The sequence below is a fragment of the Pestalotiopsis fici genome (genome assembly GCF_000516985.1).
Source record: "Pestalotiopsis fici W106-1 unplaced genomic scaffold PFICI_Scf_11, whole genome shotgun sequence".
Lineage (NCBI taxonomy): Eukaryota > Fungi > Ascomycota > Sordariomycetes > Amphisphaeriales > Sporocadaceae > Pestalotiopsis > Pestalotiopsis fici.
In genome coordinates this window covers 1,941,174-1,969,084 of record NW_006917101.1, presented here as the reverse complement: position 1 = coordinate 1,969,084, position 27,911 = coordinate 1,941,174, and the positions used below count along the sequence as shown (strand labels likewise).

The 27,911-nt window shown below is 46.0% G+C and overlaps 8 protein-coding genes across 8 annotated transcripts; 3 read left to right on the top strand and 5 right to left on the bottom strand.

The window, feature by feature from the left end:
* Window positions 1-283: 283 nt before the first annotated feature.
* PFICI_13582 (uncharacterized protein) lies at window positions 284-895 on the top strand (the record flags this gene model as incomplete). The annotated part of the gene is made up of 2 exons (XM_007842163.1): window positions 284-603; window positions 661-895. 2 exons carry the CDS (start codon window positions 284-286, stop codon window positions 893-895), a joined length of 555 nt encoding a protein of 184 aa, XP_007840354.1.
* A 560-nt stretch (window positions 896-1,455) lies between these two features.
* On the bottom strand, window positions 1,456-2,849 carry PFICI_13581 (uncharacterized protein; the record flags this gene model as incomplete). Its single annotated transcript, XM_007842162.1, has 5 exons — window positions 1,456-2,051; window positions 2,131-2,269; window positions 2,322-2,421; window positions 2,502-2,629; window positions 2,700-2,849. The coding sequence occupies 5 exons, from the start codon at window positions 2,847-2,849 to the stop codon at window positions 1,456-1,458; spliced, it is 1,113 nt and encodes a 370-aa protein (XP_007840353.1).
* A 2,998-nt stretch (window positions 2,850-5,847) lies between these two features.
* On the bottom strand, window positions 5,848-6,881 carry PFICI_13580 (4-hydroxy-2-oxoglutarate aldolase; the record flags this gene model as incomplete). Its single annotated transcript, XM_007842161.1, has 2 exons — window positions 5,848-6,015; window positions 6,102-6,881. The coding sequence occupies 2 exons, from the start codon at window positions 6,879-6,881 to the stop codon at window positions 5,848-5,850; spliced, it is 948 nt and encodes a 315-aa protein (XP_007840352.1).
* Window positions 6,882-7,864: 983 nt separating this feature from the next.
* On the bottom strand, window positions 7,865-11,953 carry PFICI_13579 (uncharacterized protein; the record flags this gene model as incomplete). The annotated part of the gene is made up of 1 exon (XM_007842160.1): window positions 7,865-11,953. One exon carries the CDS (start codon window positions 11,951-11,953, stop codon window positions 7,865-7,867), a length of 4,089 nt encoding a protein of 1,362 aa, XP_007840351.1.
* A 624-nt stretch (window positions 11,954-12,577) lies between these two features.
* PFICI_13578 (uncharacterized protein) lies at window positions 12,578-14,479 on the top strand (the record flags this gene model as incomplete). The annotated part of the gene is made up of 2 exons (XM_007842159.1): window positions 12,578-12,970; window positions 13,058-14,479. The coding sequence occupies 2 exons, from the start codon at window positions 12,578-12,580 to the stop codon at window positions 14,477-14,479; spliced, it is 1,815 nt and encodes a 604-aa protein (XP_007840350.1).
* Window positions 14,480-14,921: 442 nt separating this feature from the next.
* PFICI_13577 (uncharacterized protein) lies at window positions 14,922-15,435 on the bottom strand (the record flags this gene model as incomplete). The annotated part of the gene is made up of 3 exons (XM_007842158.1): window positions 14,922-14,996; window positions 15,058-15,167; window positions 15,255-15,435. 3 exons carry the CDS (start codon window positions 15,433-15,435, stop codon window positions 14,922-14,924), a joined length of 366 nt encoding a protein of 121 aa, XP_007840349.1.
* A 2,748-nt stretch (window positions 15,436-18,183) lies between these two features.
* On the top strand, window positions 18,184-21,442 carry PFICI_13576 (uncharacterized protein; the record flags this gene model as incomplete). Its single annotated transcript, XM_007842157.1, has 3 exons — window positions 18,184-18,226; window positions 18,287-18,446; window positions 18,511-21,442. 3 exons carry the CDS (start codon window positions 18,184-18,186, stop codon window positions 21,440-21,442), a joined length of 3,135 nt encoding a protein of 1,044 aa, XP_007840348.1.
* A 1,707-nt stretch (window positions 21,443-23,149) lies between these two features.
* PFICI_13575 (uncharacterized protein) lies at window positions 23,150-23,803 on the bottom strand (the record flags this gene model as incomplete). Its single annotated transcript, XM_007842156.1, has 1 exon — window positions 23,150-23,803. One exon carries the CDS (start codon window positions 23,801-23,803, stop codon window positions 23,150-23,152), a length of 654 nt encoding a protein of 217 aa, XP_007840347.1.
* Window positions 23,804-27,911: the final 4,108 nt, after the last annotated feature.

Genomic DNA, 27,911 nt, shown 5'->3' with positions numbered 1-27,911 from the left:
AATGTCCCATCGTCAGTTTGCTCAAATGAACATTGACTATTCTTCGTCAGTAGCCACATACAGCTGGAATTTCGACCAACAAATGAACGATCCATCAGAAGACTCGGGTCCGGCCTACGGGTCCAACGTCGGATTTGGAGACGAGCCCGCGAGCACCAACTTCTTTGATGAGCTGACATGGTCAAATCAATTTGACAGGAGTATAAATACGCCATTCATCACCGATGGTACAGACTCGCCTCTTTAGAGTGCAACAGACGTATCAACCGGGCCACAATACAACATGAGTTCTGCCGTACGCGACCAGCCACGCGAATCAGCTGTGCGCGAGGTGGCAACACTCGGCTTACCACACACCAGCCAAGCTTCTGCGGGAGTCGCCCCAGCCATGCTACAAGCAAGTACCGAGACTGTTGGCGAATTTCGCAGAGAAAGATTCGACGAGATTGATCTACCCAAAGCAAAGGAATTCAAACCAGGAAAGGATAGGCGGTTTTCATGTGACAAGAACAAGGACTTGGTAGGCGAGTTCTACAAGAACAAGCGATCAGTAGACGGGAATGAAATATGCAGAAAGAGCTACAGCACGGCAAGAGATCTAAAGTGAGATACGCCCCAGACATAACGGAAATAATGAATACATTGATTAAAAAAACATAGGAAGCATCTCAGAACGCACGTATTCCCTGTCATCTGCCCGGAAACGGATATCTGTGATATTCGAAAGGCTGAGCAGGGGGACATGCGGGAACACTTGAGGGTAAACCATTCCGACTTTGCTTTGAACCATCCAGAATATGGGGTCGACTTTGGACCGTTCATCTGCCCGAATTGCGAGAAGGACTACACGAGGCCAGACAATTTGACCAAGCACCTGAACAAAAATGTCTGCTAAAGAGATTGATGAAACTGTTTTCCTTTGGCACACCGGTCGATATATTACGTTTCTTAATCTCGTTCATCATCCTTTCTCTATCCTTTTTTTTTTCCCTAACCTATACGACTGTTATCGGATGTCTTGGTTATCAGGCTCACGAAGTTATGAATATTTCTTTCCCGCTAGCAAGAATTGATTCTATTTTGAATGTTTCTTCCCACTTGCATGATTTATTACTATTAGTAAATTTATTCATACCCAGTTGTACTCATCTTGAGCGCAGCCCAGCCTAAGCAAGGATGTCGCAAGTTTTCTCCATCTTTATCTCGTCTGGTAAGCCTCCGACACTGCCCTAGTGTCGCAATGGCTTTGTATCTCAATGTTCTTGCCCCTTCGGGCTTATGCACCGCTGTAATGAACCGCCTCGCCCGTCAAATAGACCGTGGTTGTTCTGTCGAGTTGCACTCGTGGTATCCCGTATAATAAAGAAAAAGAGTGCTTGATATGTACTGCTGCGTCTTTCAGCTAGCTTTTTAATTCCAAAACATGAAACAAAATTTTGCTGAATGCAAAAGGTATCAAAAGGAGACGTTGCTTTCGCTGTCGGTTCGGCGCTTATTACTGCTGCTGACCTGGACATTCATCTCGACCTTGATACCCTTATCAACACTGGAATCATTGATCCTGTCTCGACTTCCAGCAAAGGCAAAGGCGTCGCCGCCAGGGTGAAACTGGTCCCCGTCGTCCTTGCGACTATGCCACGACCGATCAGGGAGAGGGATACTACCGGGGTAGGCGCCCGTCTGCCGGCTACGGCTGTCCTTTCTGCTGCTAAACGAGCCGAGCGTGTTGCCGATCCACTTGCGCATGAGAGGGAAGATGAGCGGCACGTTGGAGGTGACCACGGCGACAAAGGTTTCCCGTATCGCCCAGGCCGCGGCATCTTGTGCGCCCGTAACGTCGTTGGAGATGATGAGCACGCAACGGAGGATACCAGCCATCATGACAAAGATGCCTCCGGAAAATAGAACAATCAATCCCAGTTTCTTCCATAGTTGAATTTGCGCGCTCCACAACATCGGAATAGGAATCGTAAGCAAGTAGAGATCGGTCGCGACATTGAAGGCGAGGGTGACGAATACGTTGACTCGAGATATGGCTGGCTGGCAGGTGACTGAAGGTAGGGCCAGATGTTAGCATACGTTTTCTTGCAGGCTTCAAAAGTGTCACCCTGTAGTCTCAACAATACTTACGACCTGGGTTAGGGTAGATTTGCCAGCTTTTGCTGATGGGAGCGCAGCTGGCAAGAATGGAGATAGTCACAATGACCCAGCTGGCTATTATAATACCGAAACCAACAAGAATTCGTGTCCGATACGTTTCCAGGCGTTCCTAGAAATATTGCTTAGTAAATCGCATGTAACGTCAGAGTGATTCGTATTACCGTAAGGCGCAAAAACATTGTACATAGTGCGGCTTTTATGATCCACAAGAGCAGTACATAAACTACCCAACCCTCAATCTGGGTTTTTGAGCCGCCGACTCTGTTTGCACAGAAGTATTAGCAAGGTGGCCATGGATGCCTAGTCGACCTGGACATGTTGTGTTTGTTGTAAATACGAACCTGTTCTTGTATTCGTCGCTATCCGCGCTCAAGGCTTCCCTGTACTCGTCGGTCATGCCATTGTTGGCGATGCCACCGTACTTTGCCACGACCTTGTACGCAAGGGCCGATTCTGCAGAGTACACTCCCTATAGTGAGAAATTAGAACAATGCGCTTGCTCCCGTTGAACCACGTGGTTGTGGCGTGAAGATGCTGACCATGGCTAGAATCATAAGGTAGTCGTCGGCCTCCCACCTATTAAAACCAACGGCTTCCCACCGTGCGTACAAGCGCAGGAGAATGACCAGCAGTCCAATCCCCATGAGGATGAAGACCTCGTTGAGGGCGGAAGTGGGGTCGGATGCCATACTGTTGGTGTTGAACGACAGAGACCTACGGCCGCTAGATCTAAGAATCTAGTGTAGCGTCTGAGGGTGGTGGTAAAATATGAGGTAACAGATATTGCATTCCTCCTTCGGCCGGATCTCGATCTTGCTTGGCAGCGAGCCCGAAAAAAAAATTCTTGAAAGATCAAAACTCAGAGTTTGGATTTTTGGGGTGCGATCCGACCAGGTACTTATCCGCTCGAGGTCGCCCAGGAGGTTCAGGCGATCGACGAGACCGTCAAACTCTATATGACCCAGCCAAATCGCATTCCCGGAAAACAGATTCTCAATCGGGAAACAAGCTCACAATGATATGCCAAGCAGCCAAGGGCCCTGGCCAGCGGCGGGACAAGAATCTATGGTCGACCATGGAGATATCCTATATTCCGACCATAGGTCAGGGTTCTCAAGACAAACCATTGATATGTGGTAGCGGCTAGGCGTTTCGCCTAGTCGCTCTAGTCGTGCCTCCCGCGAAATTGCATAGGAAAAAAGCGTTACGAGTCATACCTAGACCCAAAGACAGATACGACGACCCCTGCTATAGCGTGGGTCCGGACCTCAAGCCACTGCTTCCGGCCCGAGGATCGTCCATATTCACCCCAGTCTCTCTTGGACTATAGGTAAGCCCCCTGCCAAGCAGCAGTGCAGCCGCAGATATCCCTTCTTTCTTCTTCTTCTTCATCGTCGTCGTCGTGTCTGGAATCATACAGCAATTACCAAACTCGGCTATGCTTGACCTGACTCGGGTATAGCCAGGGTCGATGGAGCAGCGTGGCACCCATGTATCCGCGAGACTGGACCCCGACTGGTCTCCCCAAAGAGCTAGCCCCCGGATACCTACCTACCGGTAATGATGGGTGGAGGGGCTGAAAAAAGACGAGCTTGATTACGCGTTACTGGAAATGGCTCGCAAAGGTCCTGTCATCTGCGAATAGCATCTTGAAGAGCTACTGCTGACAGCCAAGCAATCTCATATCTCTCCAACTGACCTCCAAATTGTAACATTCGTCAAGCGACATACATGAATGAATGAGTCGGACGTGCATGTGAGGTGCTTCAATGACATACCGCAGTAAGTAAGCAGAGGAGATGATCGGTTCTTCTCCAAGAAAAAGAAAGCTATAAAGAAAGTTTATTGGATAAACCGCTTGACAAAGTCCGAATACCCCGGCACGGGGATGCTAAAGTGCGTGTCGCATTTTAACCGACGTTAAAGGGGGGCTTAGTCCCGGGGCTATAATCTTGATATCAACAAGATGATTATGATTATACGCTGTCCCGCTTTCAGCCACAATATATATCTCGAGTAATGTCCTTGCGCATGAATGTGGTGAGGCAAATATCAGAGCCTGAAATATTCCGTTCATTGCTTGATTCGGATTTGAGGTTGCACTGCAAACAAACTTTCCTTAGGTAAAGAGCCTGCGCAAACTATGATTGCAACCGCCAGAGTATGAAGCTGTAGACGTACAACACTGACCATATTCGTACCATGATTCCACAGGACGAAAGAGAATGAACTCCCCTAAAACACCGCAGTCCCGCGTAAGCGAGCCAATGCCCAACATTAATACATAATGAAGATGATCCCTTTCCCAGCCCTATTGGGCTCAAAAGGCCTACCGCTGACCATTGCTAACAAGATAAACTTTGCGCTACATTACGCGAGCATATTTGAATGGGCTGCTTTGGGCAGAGAGCAGAATTACAAAAGACTAGAGTCTGCTAGATCCGGGTGGGAAAATGGTGGCATAACGCAGTGGTGTTGGAGTGCCACTAAGGAAAGACCTGCAGTAGCACAAGTGAACCGAACCTATGGAAAGCTTGGGCTTGGGGTCTCTACGTGTCTACATATGGCGACGACCAAAAGATGACGAGCGACTCAAGTCGAGCAGGATGCGTATGCATCTACCCATGAGTAGTACTTTTTAGACCCAGATAGCTTGCATATATCACATGCCGGTTCCCTCAGCTTGTCGGATAGTGCCCGCGAGCCTTGGCAGTCAACCAAACCAGTCACATAGTCTTCACGGTGAGTCTAGGACGATCTTGCTGCCGGTAATCTACACATACTAAGCAAGTGCAACAAGCTAAACAGGACAACCAGACTAAACACCAAACAAAACAACTTGCTACTATCGTGTATCTTCATGCCTTAATTCATCATCCAGTCAGTCTAACGGCTAATAAGGTTTGATGGAGCCGCGTCGTTCCCAATCCGTCTCAACGGCGGATTCTCCCCCAAAACATATCTACAGCAGCACCGGACCCGATATTCGTACCATCTCCAGCATAGCAGAAAGATCGCTTTCCACGATGTCCTGGTAGGGCTGACCACAGCCCCCCTCTCCAACCAGCAGGTCGATGGCCCATGGAGATAATCTCAATACCAAGAACGAGTCGTCATCTACCGGATCCAAGGACGCGGGACTGGCCAGGAGATCATTTGGACGCATCTCGAGATTAGAGGATTCCACATCCTCGAGGGCTAGATGTGTGTGTCCCCTGACGCATGCAGGACACCCATGGTCCTCGATAGACTGCCGGAAATCCGGATACCGCTCGGGCCCCCTTGGGCTGCCACGTGGAATTGACAATTAGACTTCTTCCGCACAGTCTTCTATTTTCTCCCCTTTGCTTATTGCCCCGGCAAAACAGGGTCGACTTCCTATTGATGCATCGGACTTAGAACGGGTATGAATGGTTTGTAATGATAATGCTGTGCTTTGTCTGCATGGTATAGTTCAGATATCCACAGTCTCAAGTGGAGACAGGTCACGGAACAAGTGAGTGATGCCTCTCTGAACAACATGGGGATGGCCTGTGAGATGCGGGAAATTATGTAATGGAATCGACATTCACTCTACCCCAGTCCTTGCTGGTTCAGCCGGCCGGTGAGTTATGAAAGGGACATGATTTGGTATCTATTTCTTATATTTCTGCTCTGAGTTTCTGTTTCTATCATGATTTGCCCCCTTTATGCCAACTGGCTGTCGTAAGACGCGACTTCGGCCATGGTCTTTTGCAGCTTCTCCTTGACGGCCGGGGTGGGCTCCTCATATGGCCTTCTGGGTCTGAACTTCTTCTCTGCATCTTGGATACCCGCCTTGGGTGCTGTGTACACACTTGCGGCATATTTGGTGACCTATTGTTGAGCATTAGTACCACGTGTCGCCTCGTGAGGAAAAGAATGCGGGCTGAAAGTCTCTCGGCAAGGTCACAAAAACTTACAGCAATGCCAGCCTTGATGGCCTGCTCCGACAGGGCCTGCTTCTCCTGCAGCTCCTGGGCGCCCTTCAGATCGCCCTTTTTGAACAATTCATAAATCTTGACCACGGTCTTGGGAAACAAGTTGCCATAGGCGCAGATGCAGCCGACGCTGCCGCTGGCGAGGCCGCCGAGCAAAAAGTCGCTCTGGCCGCCAAACGTGGCAAACACGTCGGGCTTGAGCACGGCCGAGAGCCGGCTGATCTTGGCGACGCTGCCGCACGTCAGCTTGACGCCGACAATCTTGCCGGGGTGCCGCTGCGCCAGGCGCGTCACCGTGTCCGAGTCCAGGTCCACGCCGTTGCACACGGCCGGGAAGTTGTAAATCACCAGCGGCAGGCTGCTCTTGGACGCCACCTCGTCGTAGAAGCCCTCAATCACCGACTGCGTCGTGGCCTTGCCAAAGTAGGCTGGCGGGAGCAGCAGGCCGTAGTCGGCGCCTGCTGCCGCTGCGTCGGCGATGAACTCGAGCGCCTGCTTGGTGCTGTGTCCCGATACGCCGGCCATGATGGGAAAGTCTGGGCCGACCGCCTGCCTGGCAATCTGCAGGAGCTGTGCGCGCTCCTCGCGCGTCAGGAGGAAGGTCTCGCCATTGCTGCCGAGCACAACCAGGCCTGCAAGACCAGTGGTGCTCAGGTACTTGTAGTACTTTGCCTGGTCCTCTGGAAGCAGAGTATCCGTGTCTGGATCAAACAGCGTGACTGCGGGCGTCCAAACGCCAGAGGGTGGTACTGAAGGGGCCATTGTGAAGTATGATAAGCGTTTAGCTCTAAATGCCGTGAACGACCAACTATATTTCCAAGTTAAATTGGACACCTGATGCTGGCTTTACAAATCTTGCCAAAATAATAAACAGAATTGTTCCTGTAGGTGTTCTTTAAAGACGAAAATGTAAACGGATACGTAATCTCAGCATCGCAAAGCCTCAAGAAGCAGTATATGAACAACTATTCAGTGTGAGGGGAAGCCGGATAAGCCGTCCGAATATTCGGCGCATATCCGGTGGCTCGGCTGTGGTTCCGCGCCTCCAATAGACGGACCCTAACTCCATATCGCTTCCACAGCGGGCTCCGTTTTCGGCCACCAATGGCAATGCTGTCACCTTCCTCTCTATTTCACAAATGATTAGTCTTTATCTTGATAGTTTGTATGAATCTTGTCAATTACAGTTCTGGTTAGAACATCTTGCCTCCATTGTGAAAGACTGCCTATGTGATGCAGATGCTGTTCCACCACTCACTTCATCCTGGGTATACGAAACAGATCAACGCCCCCAAATCTAGTTCTACAATTATTTCTCTTCCATGAGCCGATATTCAGCAACATGTAATTATCCTTCTCCAACTTTGCTTCAAATGCGACACGTATCACGTCATGTTGCAACAAAAGGCCCTTTCCTGATCAAAGTATTCGCGTGAGCATGTTCCTTCGTAGGACACCGTGAAATCTTATCCTCGGAAAACTCATGGTCGTGATTGTTGCTCGGCATGTGGGGCTCTTGCTGGTTGACGTGCGCCCGCACCAGATTCGGCGCGGGTGGTTTTCGGACGGGCTCCGAACCAGCTCCACCTAGGCGTGAGCCAAGATTCCCAGGTGCTCTTTTGGTCGGCCGCGAAACGGACTTTTTTCTTGTTCTTTGATAGAGGATTGTTGGCGCTTGTTGAGCCGGGCGCACCCGTATAATCGGGTACTGCTCCGGACTCTGGGCTGTCTGACGGCTGCTGTACCTAACGCCGCTCATCGGTGGCACCTACGAACTTGACACTTTTCCTCTTATCTCTCTCGCTACGATCGTTGGCACGACTGTTTTGGCTCCCGACAACTGGAGATCCCTGGCTGCTTGAACGACCTGGACTAGTACCAAGCACACTCAGAATACCGCCGGCAGCACGTGAGAATCGGTTGCCGTCTTCTGCGAGGTTGCCATTTCCAAGGTCAGAGGCTTTGAGAGCCTCCCGTACCCCCTCTACTGCTCGACTCTGTGAAACAATGAGACCATCGCCACGCACTCCACCAATCACAGCAGGAGCTGACCCAATGAATTCACTCTCGGGTTCCATTTTCTGATCGTTGCGATGCAATAATGGAATCGTGCTTCTGGTTTGCTCTCGCACTTTTCGCTCCAGTGGCTCCTTCTGTTGATTGCCTAGTATGTCTCGCCATGGGCCAGGAAGACATGCATGGCCGCAGCCATCCAATGGGCAGCATCCTCCACTGAAGGCCTCCCCTGTAACATTGCCTAAGAAGCCAGGCGTGCCAATGTGAACCTCGTCGCCATTAACGTCATCAGAGGGGACCGGTGCATGCCAGCCTTCCATGCAAGCTGCATGGCCACCGTGCTTACAGCCTGGGCAATACCACCAAGTAGACAAAATTGAATCGTCTCCTGTTGACCGCCTCTGTGCAACTCCCTTGGTAAGTGGGATTGGTGGATGCGAAACCACGGTAGCATCCCTATGCTTACATACAGCACAAGGCCCCATCGTGTATCCACACCTCTCACATTTCCAGACCCCAAGGTCGCTGTTCCGGTTGATCTCGCGCGGCTTGTGGCAGTTGGGACATGAGAAGCTAGCCGAGACTCGTTGAGGGTCTTGTGCTGGGAAGAAGATGGAAGTGTAATTATCCCCCCAAACCTCCATACCATCCGGCCAATCAACTACACAGAGGTTGCGTAGCAATGCAGCCTCAATAAAGAATTGTTGCTTCATGAGACGGTCGTGGTGGTGCCGCAATATCGCAGTGGCCATGTGAGAATCAATAATCTCTGCTGGAACCAACGGCCGAAGAAGGAGGATGATGGCGGATGCATTTAGCGCAGAATTTTGAGCTTCATACTCCAGCACCCGTGATAATAGCTCATATGGTCTTAGTGATGGAGCGGTGATTTTATTCTCAACTTCTGTGGATAGCGGGAACGGATATGGAGGATCATCATCCCAAGGCATGTAATCCGTTTCGGTAATGGTAGTCGATGTGTTTTCCTCTGGCTGCTCTGAAGGGACTCGATCATGTGACTTGTTGCGGGGAGACTGTGGTTGCTTGACCTTTGGTGCAATGGGAGAAAGCTCCAGAGATGGCTGGGAGAAGTCATGGAACTCTAGCTGAGATCCTTGGCTTTCGACGCTGTCTACGGTAGTTTGCGAAATCATGAAGATCTCCTGAGATCCAGCCGAATCAGCCTGTTGTAAACTCTGTGGACCGCTGATGCCTGACTCTTCGGGTGAGTCGAGAATCTGCTTGCCTCGGATTCGACTATGATAATCATCCAAAGAAGATGTACTAGAGCCAATTGTTGCATCGGGTCGTCCTGCATCATGTTGCATGCTGTTTGCAACGGAGCTGCCTGCGGTAGGAATCCTGTTTCCATCCGATACTGAGAACATTTGACCAAAACTCTCTTCGGAATCGTGTCTGATTGGCTGGCGTCTTTGGCTGCTTGAAGCTCGAGGCTCCACGTAATCCAAAGACAGCGGTTCCTTCTTCTTGGGAACATCAATAGCATGTGGTATCTCTTCTGCGGCTTCAATATCATAAAAGTCATAACCCTCTGTGCTGGAAATTTGAGAGTTGTGGCTTGCATCAGACAACGGTGCTGAATCATGCCTTTTCCTCGGACTCGTTTGAACAATGTCTCTGTGGAATGCCGGCGGCAATCTGAAGCTGTCCAATTCTTGGACGGGCGTCAAAACCTTACCGGGCACGAATTGGTGGGACTCGGGGACATCTTCCCTAACAGGCCGGGCGATAGGTGTTGGCACATTGGATTCACTTTCAGCATCGCCCAATAAAAATGAATGGCCGAGGCTCGAACGGTTATCCGCCGACCGAATTGAGGAAGCCTTTCTTGGTGTCTCATCACCTCCCACATCGTGCGGCGCTGGCTTCACAAGTTTCTGAAGATTAAGTTTGGAATCCCCTCGACTGATCAGCAACGGAGACTTTGAATTCTTGCGTTTGGCCATTCGTACTTCGAGGTGATACTGCGCTCGCCGTTTCAAGAGCGCAGAAAACGCCTGGGCTAGGATACGCCACGTCTGAGCAAGACGAAGCTGCCCAACACTCTCAGCAGCTCGTGCGTAGTGTTCCATGATACCGCAGACACGAAGGTCAAGGGAAGTCCTGCCCGGGCCGTATGGTAAGTCCAAGAGGAGACAGGTCAGATAATGGTGTGAGAGGAACTGGTAATGCCTCGTCTTCAGAGGCGGGGCGGCCTGCCCAATAGCCATCACCTGGTTGGGCTTGAACCCCTTGGTGATTGCGATTGATTGTTCCAGGGGTATGGTTGGTTCATCGTTGATGGACCCTGAAGGTGGCGTTGAACTCAATGCTGCTGCTGCGGGACGAAGACTGGAGTTTTGTGACCTCTGGCTTCCGGTCGTCGATGGTCCCAAGAAGCTGCCAACGACATCTTCCTCTGAGTCGCTTCGACTATGACTTAACCCCTGCGCATTTGGACTAGAGCTGAAAGAGGAAGTTGGCAACATGTCGTGGGTGGATATCGTGGGATGTGGCCTGCGAGGTTGGGTGCGCTCTTCCAAAACCATGAGCACGTCGCCGGTAGGAGAGAACGCGAGACAAGAGGGTGCTTTGCGATCAATGACTTTGGGAGCATAGGCTACATCGCATTGGACGAACCCGTTAGCCCCAGCGGTCCAAAGAAGATCTTGATCATGCCATAGCAATGCACTGGGTGAGTAATCAAAGCGGTCGATCTCCTTGAAAGGCATGGTTGGACGGCCAAAGTCCCATATATGCACAGGGCTGATGCCATATCCTTTGGTTGGCCCGTCGACATAGGAGACGGCGATCTGCGCTGCTCTCTTACCCCTCGCAGTGGCTGACCACAATGGTGGTCGCCAAGCTACTGAAGAAATAGGGGCGGGCGTTGTGATGCTCCATTTGGGCTTTTGTCTCTTGCTAGCAGTTTCAGAGACATCCCAGATATGACAGGCACTATCGAGACCTGCGCTCAGAAGACGAACGCCGTCAAAGTGCCAGGCGATGGATGTCGCTCCTCTCGTAGGGTCATGGGCATTGATTCTCAATAGTGGCGCGTTGGGTTTCCGTATATCCCATTTGAGGACGGCACCGGATTCAGTTGCGCAGGCAAAGACCATGCCATCCTTTGGAGACCACGCAACATCCCGTATCCCTTCCGCGTTACACTTAAAAGCCTGAAAGGCGCGGTATGTTGCTTGGCCAGTTCGATTGGAGACTGGGTTCTTTGTATCAAAACATCTCACGATTCCGTCCTGGCTGCCCGAAAGAAGCCAGGTATTTCGATGTGGGTTGATATCGAGCGTGTTGATCTGACGAGAGTCCTCACGCATCTGTACGAATTCTAGCCCAGTGCCACCCGGTGCCTTGGAGCCCAGGCGACTGAGGTTGTACTGGAATATCCGGCCATTGGCGCAAGCCGTAAAGATTGTCGGCTCTCCACTGGCATTCGTAGCCCATTTGACATCCTTAATTGACAATTGGTCTGAATTTGTAGTCGATGCGGTCCCCTTGGCAGTCGGTTGCGCAGTGATGGTTGCGCGGACATCAATGCCCTCTTTCACGCTTGATCCATCCACCTGGATTGTCTTTAGAACATGCCGCCCGCCGAGAACGGCGAATTGGCCATCGGGCGATTTGTCTATGCACGCGATCGGCCCACTTGTCGCGTAGTCGGCATCTTGAGATGCGCTCGGCCGGTATGAAGGGACAATTGGTGAACCACTCGGGCCCAGATTGTTGTCGGTGGCGGTCGAGTCGTTGGCCGGCCTGCCCAACAGGCGGCGCAAGCCCTTCAGGTTGCCTTGATTATACATGTCGGCATCGAATCGCTCTGAGCGCCATGGACACACTTAGTCTCAACATCTGGTGCGCGTGGGATTGGAGAGGTGCTCAAAGGAACGCGCTCGTCATTCATGGGCTGTGGCACAAAAGAATCATGGTCGAGTGAAGTACTGAATGCTGATTTCCATCGCAGGTCCGTTGTTGGAGTTGTTATCTTGTCGAGCTTAACAGTCCGAATGTCTAGTGCATTATGGGTCTAGAGCTGCACCACGCCCAAAGTCCGCTGAGCACGCTGAAATCGAGACCTGCTCGCCGCCTGTACCCCGCGATTCTGCCACCAATGGCCGCCCGAAGCTGCAGCAGCTATGCTACAGCTAGTGCTGAGCTTGAGCAGTTCGCGTGCTGCATGCCATGACGTTTCAGTGCATATCATCACCATCCTGACGGCGCGAACGATGCTGGCCTTACTGAGCGATCGGGTGCTTTGATGCGACGTTTGCCGGCCTGTTCATTGTGCAGCACCCTGGTGCAAGCTTTATCCAGAGATCTTACGCATGCAGTCTCGACATTGACAACTCCAAAGGACTGTGTTTGCCAGCAAATGAGATATTTACCGGCGTTCCTGCTGCCGCTTGCAGCTTGTCGCGTCACGAACCATGTCTCTCTCGACTGAGTCGACGCGCCCGCTTCTCCTGCCGCAGAACCGTCGTCTACGTCACCTGCAAGGAATCTACCTACGGAATTTGAGCTTTGTGCGACCACATGGAAAGACGACGGATGATTTAAACCTGGGAAAGGGGTCAACGACAAAGCTTCAGGCCCTCAAGGCCAGCTCGCAACTCCACCATGCGGCATCCTCCGAGTCACTGCGGGATCGACCGACCAAGATTCGACGGCGAAGCACTAATCTTGCGAACAAGAGCCCGGTAATCAGACAGAAGGCCCTAGAAGTTGCCATTGAGAGGCGAGCAGCCGATGCCTTCTTCTCTTTGCACGTCGAAGGCGTCGAGGACCCGGTGTACATCAGCGAGGTTAAGGACCGATCAACGGTATGAGCAACATTGGAACTCTGTAGCAATACGGTTCTTCTAGTCAAGTAAAAGGGAGCTGTTGCTGACCTCGTTTGGAAACTACAGAATTTCAACTTTCGTTTCTTTGATCTGTCACAAGCCCATTCCCACATCACACGATCTGCCGAAGTAGTAGTCAAGATATGGGGAAAACGACAAGACCAATGGCTTCTTTTACTCGACCAAGCAGTCGAATTGCGGCTTCTTAACTTTATGGGAACTCTTCGCAACCAGCATTTCCCTCCCAACTGCTTGGTATTCCACCTGATCGACGGGATTTATTGTCTTGAACTACCGGCTAGAGTACCCGAACCCAAACAAGGCACGCCTCTATCTACTTCATCGTACAATGCGCTGATGAAACTCTCAAACCTTGAAGCATCTATTCAAGACGCCCTCGCAACGCGTGAAGCTTTGACGGCTCAGATCAATGGGATTTTGGAACGAACGCCTCCGGACCCAGTCCCCATGGCGGAAGAAAAGGCCAGGCTGGCGAATAAGTATCTCACAGCTGAGCAACGTTCTCTCAAAGCCGCCGAAGCCCGTCGTGAGGAGTTGAAGCAGTCAATTGCGGCTAGACGTGCTGCCATAGCCGAAGGTTGTGAGGTACAGGACAAGACTGCTCAAGACATTGAAAACGCTGCTACAAAGCTACCAAGTGCTCGTGCTTCGATCATTGATGCGCGGGATAATATCCGTGGTCAACGCCGACGTATCTGCGAAGAACTTGGCCAGATCTTTCCGATTGCAGCGGCATCTTCTGGGGCACCCCTAGCTTTCCAGATCTGCGGCATTGAGCTACCCAATACAGACTATGACCCGACCTTGAACACTGCTGCAGAAAATGCCCTGTCGGCAGGATTGGGCTATGTTGCCCAACTGACTCATGCACTCCAATTCTATCTTGGCGTGCCTCTACCATACCCCATTACGCCTTTTGGCTCCAGGAGCAGCGTTCGGGACGATATTTCTCAAATAGCCGACAAGGAACGTACTTTTCCGCTCTATATACGTGGAGGAGCAACTGCCCAGTATCGATTCGACTATGGCTGGTTCTTACTCAATAAGGACATTGAGACTCTGTGTGCCAGTGCTGGTCTCAAAGTCGTCGATATACGACACACGCTGCCAAACCTGAAATACTTACTCTATGTCTGCAGTGCTGGCACCAATGATTTGCCTGAACGGAAACGTGGTGGCATCAGGGGATTGTGGGCAGGCAAGATGAAAGGCCGCATTGGCACTTCTATAGACGATGGAGCAAGTAGTGCTGGAGGAAGTCGACGTGGAAGTGCCGATAGTGAACTGCTTGATAAGCAAAGAGCTGATTTAAGGAAGCTGATCATCAGTGATCCCAACAGTCATGGTGACCACCGCACAGCCGCCAGCCCAGTGCCTGAGCGGAGCGCATCAGCCCGACTAACTCTTGATGAAGACACCAAATTTACATTGAGAACTAAAGGCTTGAGAGAGAACATCGTTAACTGAGATGTAAATCCAAGGCCAGCAGTCTTCCAAGGTCTTTGGGGAAGACAATTTGTACATATCTGTATGACGACACGAGCGTTGTTTTATATTACGTCCCATATACCCCAACCAGAAAATTGACATGACAAATGAATTCGAAGACTGTTGTCTTTCTCATGGTATGAATTGACTACAGGACGTGATGCATGACATTAAATTATTGAAATTGAAAGGCCAATGTTTAGGTATTTTCCAAGCTAGAGAACCATCACCAAGAGAAGATTGCTGCGCATAATTCCGGGTGGTATCCATGGTTATTTACTCGTCCCTTTTCTCTATTCCAACAGATCTACGGTCGTTCGAAAAGTATTTGCGATCTGAATATAATATCTAGAATAACGCATGATGAAAAAAAAGCATATGCAATGAACTTTGCAACATTTCCCATGGTCTTTGACATTCTTTAGACGGTTGGTGGGCCATCGATCCAGTCGCACTTGACCTCGACTTGCTGTCTCGCCGGATCAATGGTCGAGGTCTAGAGCAGTGGATGTCAGTCTATCAAGTAATCAGGGTAACCTTGGCCTTGGAGTGCGTACCTGGATTCCTGTAACGGTCGTTGTCTTGCCATCATTGCTCTGGGATGAGCAGACGAGGTTATCTGAAATGCCCACCAGGGCTGTCATGACGGCCAGTTCTCCCGGTTGTGCTGTTTCATTACAGGCCCGCGTTAGCATTTTGCCTCATTGCGTGCGTTGCAACATGCTCGCAGAGGTTGTAGATGGGTTCGTCTTACTCAATTGTCTATATCCAGCTCCGACCTGCATGTTGGAGTGCACGGTCGTGCCATCGACGGTGGTGAAGTTCACGGAGCCAATGTATGTCTGGCGAGCTGCGACACCGGCATTGCCGGTAGGGGCGGCGAAAGCAGACCCGCTGGACAAGAGCGCAGCAGCGATGAAGGTTGAGAAGTACATTTTCGAAGAATTAGAACTTTGAGGTTGTATGGGTTTTATGATTGAGGAGAAATGTAATGTTAAAGTGAAGATAATCAGTTACAGCAGGGCTATAGGAGTATTTGTACTTCGGCAGAGACCTTTGGGTCGAATTATAGAATACTATATACCGTCACACTAGAATTGGTGACGGAGCTACGTGACACCCAACAACATTGAATCTACCAAGCATAAAGCATCTGTGAGTTGTCTACTCGGCACTTCTCACGTCAACTTACGGTGGTGGCTATGTCACTAAGGAGTCAGCACTGTGAAAAAGCGAACCCGACAGCGTGGGCGCTATGCCGTTTTAGAGCCCAAGTCTATAGGATCGTCGTCGGGTTAGTGGCGTTCCATGAACACGACGACGCGAAGGAATGTCAGCTGACTCTGGTGTCGCCATAGTGTATCGTTGTGCGACAAGACGTGATTGGGTACCATACCAAAGGAAACGTCGCAGCCTCGTGTCTGCAACGTAGTGGTATTGATGGTCTCGGATCAGTCTCGTACTTGCCCTGAGCTAAAGCTGCTATTTACGGAAGATCAACATTATCACCGACATCTCCGGTGATTCTCAAGTGCTGGTTCTGGAAATGACGTATGCTAGCATTGAGAGCCCGATCAGGCAGTTTTGCTCAGAAAGGGGTCTAGGGTGCATTATCAATTGCATATAGTACTACCTGTTATTAGTAGGACGACCTTTATGTGCCTTGCCAGCAGAAGCACTGATTGAGTATCACTTCATCCGAGGACATCATTGACCCGACCCCTCCGAAAGACTATCTGGAGTCTAAGGCCCTGATGTCTTGGTAAATTACAATTATCTCAGTCAATGTACTGATCGGTGAGTCCATTGCAGACTGAGATCCTGAGAGCACTGTATTCTAAAATTTCCAGTTTCTGGTTAGTCTTGCCTTGCAAGCCTGCAATCGTGAACCTTGGAATCTACCGCCTTTTCTTCCTTTGCACAGTTCACCTACGCAGTATACACATCTCTTGGACAATTACAGAGTAGAGAAGCTGGGAGACTGTTCCGGGCTCTGCTTCAAAATCATCATACAATCAAGTGGCGCTTTCTTAGTTCAGAGCTAAGCTCATGGCGTTTGGAAGTTGGTGCTCTTGAAAGCTTCCGAACCTATGAGGCATTGCGCCGTTGCCGTCTTCCCGTTGAACTGGCCATGGAGGTGCACGCCTAAATCCAAGCTATAAATGGGAAAAACTTACCCACCATGAATGTGCAAAAACTACCGGAAGGTGGAATATTTTGAGAAACCGCAAAATATCACAATTATTCGGTGTAGCTGGGTTCAGTGTACGATATATCTTAGCAATGTACAATGTACGGTGAGCACTGACTGCTCAAGTAGCATCAAGGGAACCATACAATATATAATGCATGCCTCAGCTAGAGAATCCTGGACGATAGCAGGACATGTTTTGCTGGCTCGAGTCTTGAGGACTTTGGCGAGCTTGATCAGGCCCGTTAGTCAGCTTGGTTCTCCGCCCAATCGATCGAGCAAATGCCTGTGCGTGGTCGTGCAAATACCAGAATGCGGCCCGGTGAGCTGCCTCAATGCTGCTGAATGTCCGAAAACCGCGCTATCACAAGGGGTACTCCTTGCGGTTGAATTATTCTACGAAAAGCCATAATGTTCTGTCGGTTCCCAGGCTCAAAAGAGGTAAGGCGGTAATAGTAAATTGTGTATGGTGAACGGTCTGCACAGCGAACATGAGATATGCTACCATTGAAGATGGTGTTGATGTTGTTCCCCACATTCAATACGTATCATGGTGGTGACTCCCAATGTTGGCTTCGTGGCATCTTTGCCCACGTCGCAATGATGAAGAAGTGCCACATTGAAGGTCAAGGGTTCGCATTACCCCATACTTTTCTCTTGTGCATACGTAGTTGACAGATTCGGTGCTTTCAGAACCCACAAATCCGCGTCTCTTGTCTCGTCTGATGGAGAAACAACAGGGCTGAAGGTTTAGCTCTGGGGAAAGAAAACAACGTCAGAAGACGCATAGAAGGCGAGCGTCAGGTACAAACAAGGTCCCCCAACTTTTAACATGAACGACCAGACGCGTTATCGCAGGTCAACTTTGGCGTGACGGCTCTAAAGTTCGGCGCCAATTGTTGTCGAGCCCCGCCAAAATCCCGACGTGCGCCCCACTTCTCCCCCTTTTTACCTTTTGCTAGACCCCTACTCCCCGTCTGTTGACCTAGCAACGGGGCCTCCGAACCACAATATTTCCGTCTCAAAGTGGCAGCCTTCTCCATGGCTATGACAGCACACTCGATAGGTCCACCACAAATTAAGAAGACTTCGCGTCTTTGCCTTTTTTTTTCTTCTTCATACGGACATTCAGCATTGCTTCCCAAAGGACTTCTCCATTTTCCTTCAATTCTCCCCTATTTACTTCTTCTTCTTTTTCCTCGCCAGCACTCTTTTTGGTAGAGTATATTTCCAACCTTATCAGCCAGACTAAAGCTGGTAAGTCCCGAGTAGGTTTGTTGATCGGAATTGGACCCACCCTGAAATTGGTAGTTAGTCCTTCTCCGAGCCTCGGGAGAGAAGAAGTACCAAGAGCAGCAACACTAGCGACATTGAGACGCGACCGAAACATTCAACTCGACCTGATTACACGCGTTCCCTTTGTAGCAAGGATTGAGGGAGGGGGATATCGAGTCGAAACATATCATACACAGCGAAGACGATTCAGACCAACATGTCGGCCAGAGATCCGGGGGCCTCTTCCATCACCGTCGCAGGTAAAGCACCACAAAGCGAAAGATGTCCCCCGGCAAACGATAGTTGACACATTGCCACAGTCAGAGTGCGTCCCTTCACGATACGGGAAGCCGCCCAGGTTCAACGGACCGATGGCGACACTGTCTTCCTGGGAGATGGCTCTCTAGCCGCAGCGCCCACGCCAAAGCTCAAGTCTAGCGGTATCCGATCAATCATCAAGGTCGTAGACGACAGGTGCTTGTACGTGGACACAGCTTGCTCAATGGTGACTTGAAACCCTCGCTAATCATCACTGTCTAAACAGAGTCTTTGACCCGCCTGAAGACAGTCCCGTCCAGAAGTTCTCGAGATCGGTTGTCCCGAACGGCAAAAAGGTCAAGGATCAAGTCTTTGCCTTCGATCGAGTCTTTGATGAGACCATTACACAATCAGAAGTCTACGAGAGCACGACAAAGAACCTGCTGGATAGCGTTCTCGACGGGTACAATGCCACAGTCTTCGCATACGGAGCCACGGGATGCGGCAAGACGCACACGATCACGGGTACCGCTCAGATGCCCGGTATCATCTTCCTCACCATGCAGGAATTGTTTGAGAAGATTGCAGAACGAAGCGACGAAAAGCGCACCGAAATTTCCCTGTCGTACCTCGAAATTTACAATGAGACTATCCGGGACTTGCTGGTGCCTGGTGGTAGCAAGCAGGGCTTGATGCTTCGGGAAGATGCTAATCAAGCTGTGACCGTGCCTGGTCTCACCAGCCATCACCCCAAGGATGTACAAGAAGTCATGGATATGATTGTTCGTGGCAACGAGTACCGAACTGTCTCGCCGACAGCAGCAAACGCGACATCTTCGAGATCCCACGCCGTCCTTCAGATCAATGTAGCTCAGAAAGACCGGAACGCGGCTGTCAACGAGCCTCACACCATGGCCACTCTCAGCATCATTGATCTCGCAGGTAGCGAACGAGCCAGCGCCACCAAGAACAGAGGAGAGCGGTTGGTTGAGGGTGCCAACATCAACAAATCCCTATTGGCTCTTGGTAGCTGCATCAATGCTCTGTGCGATCCTCGCAAGAAGAACCACGTTCCCTACCGAAACAGCAAGTTGACCCGTCTACTCAAATTCTCGCTAGGCGGAAACTGCAAGACAGTCATGATTGTGTGTGTCAGTCCTTCCAGCGCACACTTTGACGAAACGCAAAATACTCTACGATACGCCAACCGAGCCAAGAATATTCAAACCAAGGTCACAAGGAATGTGTTTAATGTCAATCGCCATGTCAAGGACTTCTTGGTCAAGATTGATGAGCAGATGAATCTCATCAATGAACTGAAGGCACAGCAAAAGGATGCTGAGCGACTGGCATTTGTCAAATTCCAGAAGCAACTCGAGAAGAGAGGTTCGGCGGCAAGCGAGGGAGTCCAGCGTATTCGTACGGCTTATCAGAACGCCGAGGCCGAACGACAAGACAAGGTCGCACACATGAAGAAACAGCGAGCGATTGAGAGACGGATTGGTTTGCTATCATCTTGGATAGCTGCATTTGACTCTATTTGCGATGCAAGAGAGGACGAAGATTGCATGCCGGTAAATCTTGTGGCCATGCGCAAGACCGCCCAAGGTATTTTGGTCGAACTTGAACACAGTCGCCACCACATTCATCAAAAGTTGGAGAAGACCAATTGGGAGAGAGCTATTGACTCTGCTCTTCAGCACAGCATCAACCAACTTCCGAGCGGTGACGGCTGTGCAGACACTGGAGAGGTCGCCTCTCTCCAAAGAGAAGCCGAGCTATTAAAGTCTCAATTTGCCCGCGAGGCCTATCGCGAGGTGCTTGAGCAGGATAAGGCTGGAGACGCTGGCATGATGCAAGTGTTGCTAACTGCACAATTCGATATACTTGCATCCCTAGCAGAAACGACTGACATGAATGCCGATGAAGCTGTCGCTCATGCAAAGACGTTCATCAACAGGCTGCTGGATACCGGCTGTTCGGCAGCTTCACACATTATCAAACCTGAGGGCGGCAAGGTGCCCGTTGAAAAGTTTGCTCCCTCCAAGCGAGGTACACCCAAGAGGAAGAAGGCAGTCAACGTCATGATTGACGGAGTCAAGCCGATCCCCAACCCAGCTCTAGCTGCAGTTGTATCAGAGCAGTCACAGCTGCTTGTTTCTCCGGCCAAGGGCTCGCCACGGCGTAGCCGTAGGGTTCAAAATGGGCGGAAAAGTATTGCTTTCACGCCCGTAAAGAAAAAGTCTCGCGTGGTGCGATGGCGTGATGACGAATCCGAGTCTGGCACGATAGCAGATTACGAGAAAACACCCAAGAAGTATCCATCATTGTCACCCCAAAAGTCGCCCGAGAAATCAACAGAGCTCCCTCCCCTCCCCTCCTACCTCAAGGAGGATTCCGCAGAGGAATCTAGTCCGTCTCTCATTGCACCAGAAGCCACCTCTATGCCTCTTCCCAAGCCGAGCCGCTTCCAGGCAGGCTTCTTGTCCAAGACCCGAACATCCATTCCCGGCCCTGGCGGCTCCCCAGTTGCTCCTACACTCTCACTCAACCTCACAGCTTCAGATGATGACCAGACGAGCCCATTGCGAAACCTGGAAAACTCGCGAACTGCCAATAGCCGATCGCCGTCAGGACGCATGTCTCTCAGCCCGAAACCATCGTTTTACTCACCCACCAGCATACCAAAGCCAAAGTCCATTGCCGTCGATGAGAACCAGCCGCCCTACAACTCTAACTCGGACTCGGAAGGCCCCAGCTCCTTGATCGACCAGGCGAAACTGAGATCCGCGCTCCATGCCACCAAACGCCGCGACAGACTTTCGTCACTCGGCACCGCTCCATCGGGTGCAAGACGAGTGAGTTCTATTGGATCGTACCGCGTCTCCTCCATTGGTAGCACCAGCCACAAAAGTGCAAGCTCACATCACTCCGGCGCCACGGCCAGCACCACTAACGGGATCTCCAGAATGAGACGTATTAGCGGAGATCGAGAGAAGAGTCCACCCATCAGTTGTTCGCCATCTCACCTGCCAATTGACGGTGTCCGGTCATTCACGCCTGGTCAAGCACGACGGATGGGCATCGGCGGAAGCGTAAGAGGTACCGCCACTCCGGAACGCGTAGAAAAGGGCTCCAAGAATCGCAGGATAACTATTGGCGGTTCTGCGATGCATTCCCAATCTGCGGCAAAGAGGGGAAATGTGGTTTGGCGATAAGTACTGTATTATAGTTTGAATATGTTCAAAACGGGAGATGGTTGTGAGATATAATTTGCCTTCTTTTGCCCCTGGTTCTTGGGCTGTGGCGTTTTATGGTCTTTTCTTGGCCATTGGCGGCGTCTAGGAGTTCGAATTGGTATCGGACCAAGGTTGCTGTACTATTCTTGTCTGTCTACAGTGGTCCTCTCGGATTAGATGGTCCGGCATTTTTCATGGCAATGCATGCATACATTTATTTGTCCAATATTTGTTGTTTATGAGCGAATGTTGATTTTCAAATTCAATTGCGTCCAGTCCCTTTGCGAGGGTTAAAATTGCAGTGCAACGTGTTTTTTTTGGGGGCCGTGGAAAATGCACCAGTCATAATGGACTACAGGCTGAAGAATTGTTGCCATTGGACGAGTTGATGCATCAAGGCCGCAGATGGTGTGCCATCGGTCGCCCCTCCATCACTGGCCAGTCGAAGTTCCCCACGTCCGTCTTACCTACCAACAATACCAATGACCATGGTATACAATTGCGCTGCTGTGTTTCCTTCATAAGTACTAAGATTGCAGTGAAAATACACCCACAAAGAAATGAACCTCAAATTGTGGTGCCTGCTGCATGCGTTTGTTCAAAGTGTTGACGCCTTCGCGAAAGTCGAAATTGCCATAAGAGATGAGCTTGTGTTTATACTCAGTAGAGCGGCATTCCCTGGATGTTTTTCTTCTGTGGTGCTTCTAATCGTGTGTATACCGTCGGTATGATGCGTGCAAATCATGTATAATAGGTTGGTGAATTCATCGTGGTCTCTTCTCTTCCCTATATGGTTAATAGTATTGCCTATGAGGCTTTCATCTCCTTTGGTGATACGCCACAAGTGGGTGCTGCCTGTGGCTAACCGTGTACATCCTCAATCGAGACTATTGATTACACGGGAAGGGCTTTTTACTCCCGTTTCGCGCGCACGTCAATTTCGAATTCGGAAGAATCTATCTTTGACATTATCTACAGTCTACACAATACGGTTGTAGCACTTGGCTCGAGCACAATGGTCGCTCTCATCTCCCCGTTCTTGAATTTCTATCTTGCTGGAAACGAACAGGATCTGCTCGAGGACGGGGATCTCTCGCTCGTCGTGGATGTGTACCACTGTTGGTCATTACTGCTTTGGAAAAGCTATAACGAGAGCAGGGTGCCTATTATCGATGTCGTCCATGCTGCATAAGGCTAATTGCCGTGATGCCACGAGACCAAAAGACTAAATAGTTAATGTTGTTCTTTCCATCGATTATGTCTGCCCATATTATATCCCCTACCGAGATGAGAACAAATGTGTAAGGTATTGTCATATCGAGCTGGCGGTAGGATGTGCTGAGACTAGCCTGCATTGACCGATGGTTTAGACTATCAGACTCATGAAAAGATGATTTTTTTTTTAGTGTTGAGCGCCGACATGTAGCAATTGATAACGGTTCTACATTCGCTTGATGTGAAGAGAAAATCATTCATTCTAAATCCACGACATAGCCTCCCGAGGACAAGGACTTCGTTGAGGTTCCTGTTCTTGCTTGTAGCTATTGCTACGATGCTCAAATCCAGGCAAAATTTGCTATCCTGCAGAAAATCCGTCACAACGAGCCATATGATCCTCAGATGCGGCATTGCACATTGTCGTTACGCCCAAGGATGTTTGATAAGCTAGCTGGAATGTTTGATAAGCTAGCTGGAATGCTTTCTCTTGAGACCTTGTCGCCATTTGAGCACGGATTCTTGCAACCACTTGATGTCGTCAGCATCCAGATCCGCCCCGTCGTTTCTTGATTTCACCCAGTAGACTTTTCTCCCCCCAATTGTTATACAAGGCTTTCCGTCAGCAAGCCAGTAAATATGCTCACTGAAGCTAGTCTGTAGGGAGGCCTCGTACATCCACTGCATGTATTGTTTCAACACCGTAAATGGAAGTGCTTCTTGTTTCATCATGACCTTAAAAGCTGTTTCTGAGGTAATATAATTACCCAAGTGGGCCGCAATGTTGGTAAGAATTTCATCGCTAAGCTGCGACCAATTTCCAAATGCTTCGAGAGCTCCTTTTCTGGATGTCCAGTCCGTGTTTTCCAGATGATCGCTGATGGCTCCGAGAACTTTATTATTAGGTTGAGGCCGGGTGTGGAAGAACATGGCCGCTGTACTACTGATATTTGAAGCTCCCATATAATATCTTGAATTCCTGTCGCTTCTGCCATCTAGCTGCTCAGCAACGACGAGAAGAATTTCATCGTCAAGTCCATCCCACTTGCCCAAAGCGTTGAGGAGTGCTGCCCTTGTCTTACCCCATTCGTCTTTAAAATCAGGCAACTTAAGGACTGACACCATGATCTGAATGGTATGGTCCTTGGGCCGTGGTCGGTTCTGAAGTACCTCAGCGGCTGCGACCCGCACTCTAATTTCTATGCTCTCCACTGATGTGGGGGTGCTGGAGATGCCTATTAAAAGTGGCTGTGGAGGCTTAGCTTAAAGTGGCTTTATAAGTCCCTTCGGGACTTATAAGCCTTTATTTTTCGTTGCGTTTAGTATATAGGACGATTTATCGTTTTTTTTAATTAAAACTATTCCCATATATTTTAAGATTTTATATGCTATTTAATTAAAAACCATATAAAGGCCATAACCTTACGGCTATTTATTTTAGGTGGGGTTGGTTTAGTTTGGTTTTTATTCCTTATTTTAAATAGTGCTTAACTATAAAATTAAACCTTTCGTATATTAGTATAATTATACTTATACGCCGACGATACGACTACGCACGATAACTTTTTATAAAGCATTTTTAATAAAATAAATTTAATTAAAATAATAAAAATATTTTTTCGTAAAAATAAAAAAAACCCCGATAATTTGCCCTTTTTAGCCTAAACGGAAATGCCAAAAATCTATTAATACCTAGCTAACTACGGTAAAAAAAGAGCCTTTGCTCTTTTTATACGCATAAAATAGCCGGATCGGCGTAATATAATTACGAGCCTAATTATATTAAATTATAGCTATTCGGTTATTAATATATCGATAATATTTTTATTATTAATACGGCATTTTTAATATATAGTATTTTAATTATTTTTATCCGCAAAAAAAAAAGGATATAGGTTATCCGGTTATTATATAATTAATTTATATCGCTTAAATATCGGCATTTTAGACCTATTTATATAATATATAACGAATTTTATTATTTTAATTTAATATTTATTAGATACGAATATTATTAAAACTTTATAAAATATATTTATTAAATATAAAAGGGAAAATTAATTAAATAATTATTAATTTTAAAAATAGGGCCTAAAATTATACGGTTTAACCGGTATTTTTAATTTAATATTTAATTTTATTATTAAACGAAAATATTACTAAAAAACTAAATATAATTACTAAATATAAATTAGAAGCTAGTAAATTAATTAATAATAATTAAAAAAAGCTTGAAAATTATAGGATTAAATAACTAATTTTAGTAATTATTTTAAATATATTCCGGAAATATAACCCCGGATAAAATAAAAAACTAATTATAAATATTAATACTAAATATACGATAATTATACGATAAAAAAAAACCAGATTTAATCCGCGATATTATTTTTATAATTATTTTAATTAATTTTAAATTATATTTTATTTTTTACTTTTATTTAATTTAATAAATTAAATATTTACTATATTAGATTTTAATATTAATCCTTTTAATAAAAAGCCTATTATTTCGGCTATTTTTTTAAATAATATTAATAATATATTTAGAATTTAGTAATTATATAATTAACGTTAACCTATTTTTTAAGCCCTTTCCTTCGCTTAAATTTTTGCTTATTATATTCCGATTATTCGGATGCATATAATTGCTTTTAGGGTTAATAAATATTTTAAATTTAAATTTAATAGCAAAAAAGCAATATCTTTTTTTAAAGGTATGAAAAAACTATTTGACTCCTATGCTATAATTAATTAAAATATACTAAAAAAGCTGTTTTATTAAAGCGTTAATAAAGTTATAAAGGATCGTATATAAATAGCTATTAATAAATGTAAAATTTAGTCCGAAGCTAAAGCTAAAATTAAAATAACCTTTTGTATCGGAAATATTAAGCAGGGACGTATTTTAAGAGACCGATTTCGCGATTTAAAACGCGGTAATCTTATTAAAAATCTTATAATAATATATAGCTATTATTTTAATTATAAAGCTCGCATTTTAAAATTCTAAAAAGCTAAATAAAAGCCTATCGATTTTAATAAAACTAAAAAATTACTAAAACGTATTAATCGAAATGTTATAAAAGGCATTTTAATATAATACTCTATTAGGGAATATAATAAATTTTTTAAACGTAGGTATTCCGAGGTTACGGATATATTTAAAAAATAAATTGCTATAAAAATTAAAATTAATAAGCATAATACTTAAGTTATTTATATTCGAATTTTTAAGAGCTTAGTTAATTCCGCTATTATTATTAATAAATTTTTAAATGATATTAAAATTAGTATAGCTAAAGTTATTAATAATATTTTTAAAGGTAATAAAAGCATAAAGCAGTTTATTAAAAAAATAACTAAATTTTAGTTATATATTTTATAAAAAGCTAAAAAAGTCTTTAATTAAGGTAACGGATTATTTTACCCGTAGGCAAATATTATTAATACCGTCTTTATAATAAATTTAAATTTATATAAACGCTTCCTAATTTATAAATTTACCCCGTCGCCTTAAATAAAAAAGGTAAAAAATCGATTAGCCAGCTTTTTTTTAGTAAATTATTACTTTTATAAATTTAGCTATTTTATTTAAAAATACGCTAAACGCCGGATATTTTACGACGATAAATTCTTTTTATACGATTTTAAAATTAAAAAATATTTTTATATAAATCCGGATAATTCTTTTTCGGATATAGCATTGCTTTAAAACTTAGTTAATTAATATAAAAAGCTTAAATAATATATCGGTTTTACCGCCGCTTATTATATATTAAATTATAAAAACGCTTTTATTATATATTATATAATAAAAGCCGAATACTTCTTAAAATAGGCTAGCTATAATATTAATAACGAGGCTATAAACGAAAATACTAAAATTATAAAAAAAAATACCGCTAATAATATTTATACGCGAATTAACGTTATTTCGGTTATAGCTTTTAATTAATTAGTTAAATACCTAAGCTAAGCTAATATAAATAAATACCGATATTAAAAGCTATTTAACGGAGGCCTTGCTTTTTTTATAATAGATTCGAATATTATTAAATAAATAGAAAAATATTTAATAAAAATATATAATATTATAAAAAAGCGAAAAATCGCTTGTATTTACGAACCGGATAAATTTAATATTATTAATATTATATATATTATACTAAGATAAAATAGCGATATTTTTTTTCGCAAACGGCTACGAATAAAAGCGCGACTTTTTTATTTAATTAAGCAAAAATAATATCTAAAAAACCGGTTAATTAAAATGCTATAATAAAGCCTAGCATTACTTTTTAATAAAAGGCCGAAATAGCTTAAATCTAACCTAAAAAATAATTTAATATTAAATAAGAATTTTTCGATAAAAAAATAAAAAAATTCCTAAATAAATCGCTTTTAATTTTTTATGCTTAATTAATAGATTTTATACCTAAATATAAAAAAGGCTTAATTAAGGCCCTTAATATTTTAAAGCATATAAGTAACTAAAATTATACGGAAATATTATATTTTTCGAATAAAGCGTTATTAAATTAGGATTTTTATTTTTTTTCGAAAGCTATTTTAATTATATTTATTAATACGATTAACGCTAGTTTTCTTATTAATTAAAACGGATAAAAATTATAAATATAAGCATTTTTTATCGACGGACCTTAAATTAATAATATTTAATTATACGGTAGCTATATTAATATTTATAATATAGATTTTTTGCCCGAAATTATAATTATTTATATTAGGGATTTTATTAGTCCGTTACCTAAAATAGCCGTTTGTATTAAACCTATTAATATAAAAAATATAATTATTAGATTAATTAATACCGGTGCCGAAATTTTTATTATTTACTTTAAATACGTAAAAAAATACTTTATTTTTATAAAAAATTATAATATAAAAATATAAAGCTTTAAAAAAAAAGCTAATATACGTATAATTAGCATAATCGAATAACTAATTTAAATCGCTAATCGTAATATTATACTTCTAATATATATAATCCCTAATACGAAATTAAAAAATAAATTAATCCTCGGTATAAATTTTATTTAAATTATTCGTATAAATATAAGCTTTTAAAATAATTATATAATCGGAAATATAGCCTTCGGAAATAGCAAAATTATAATGCGCATTAACGATTTAACGAAATTTAAACCTATATTTAAAACGGGTTTAATCGTCGAAATACTTTTAAACCTAGGTATTTTAACCGTACGCA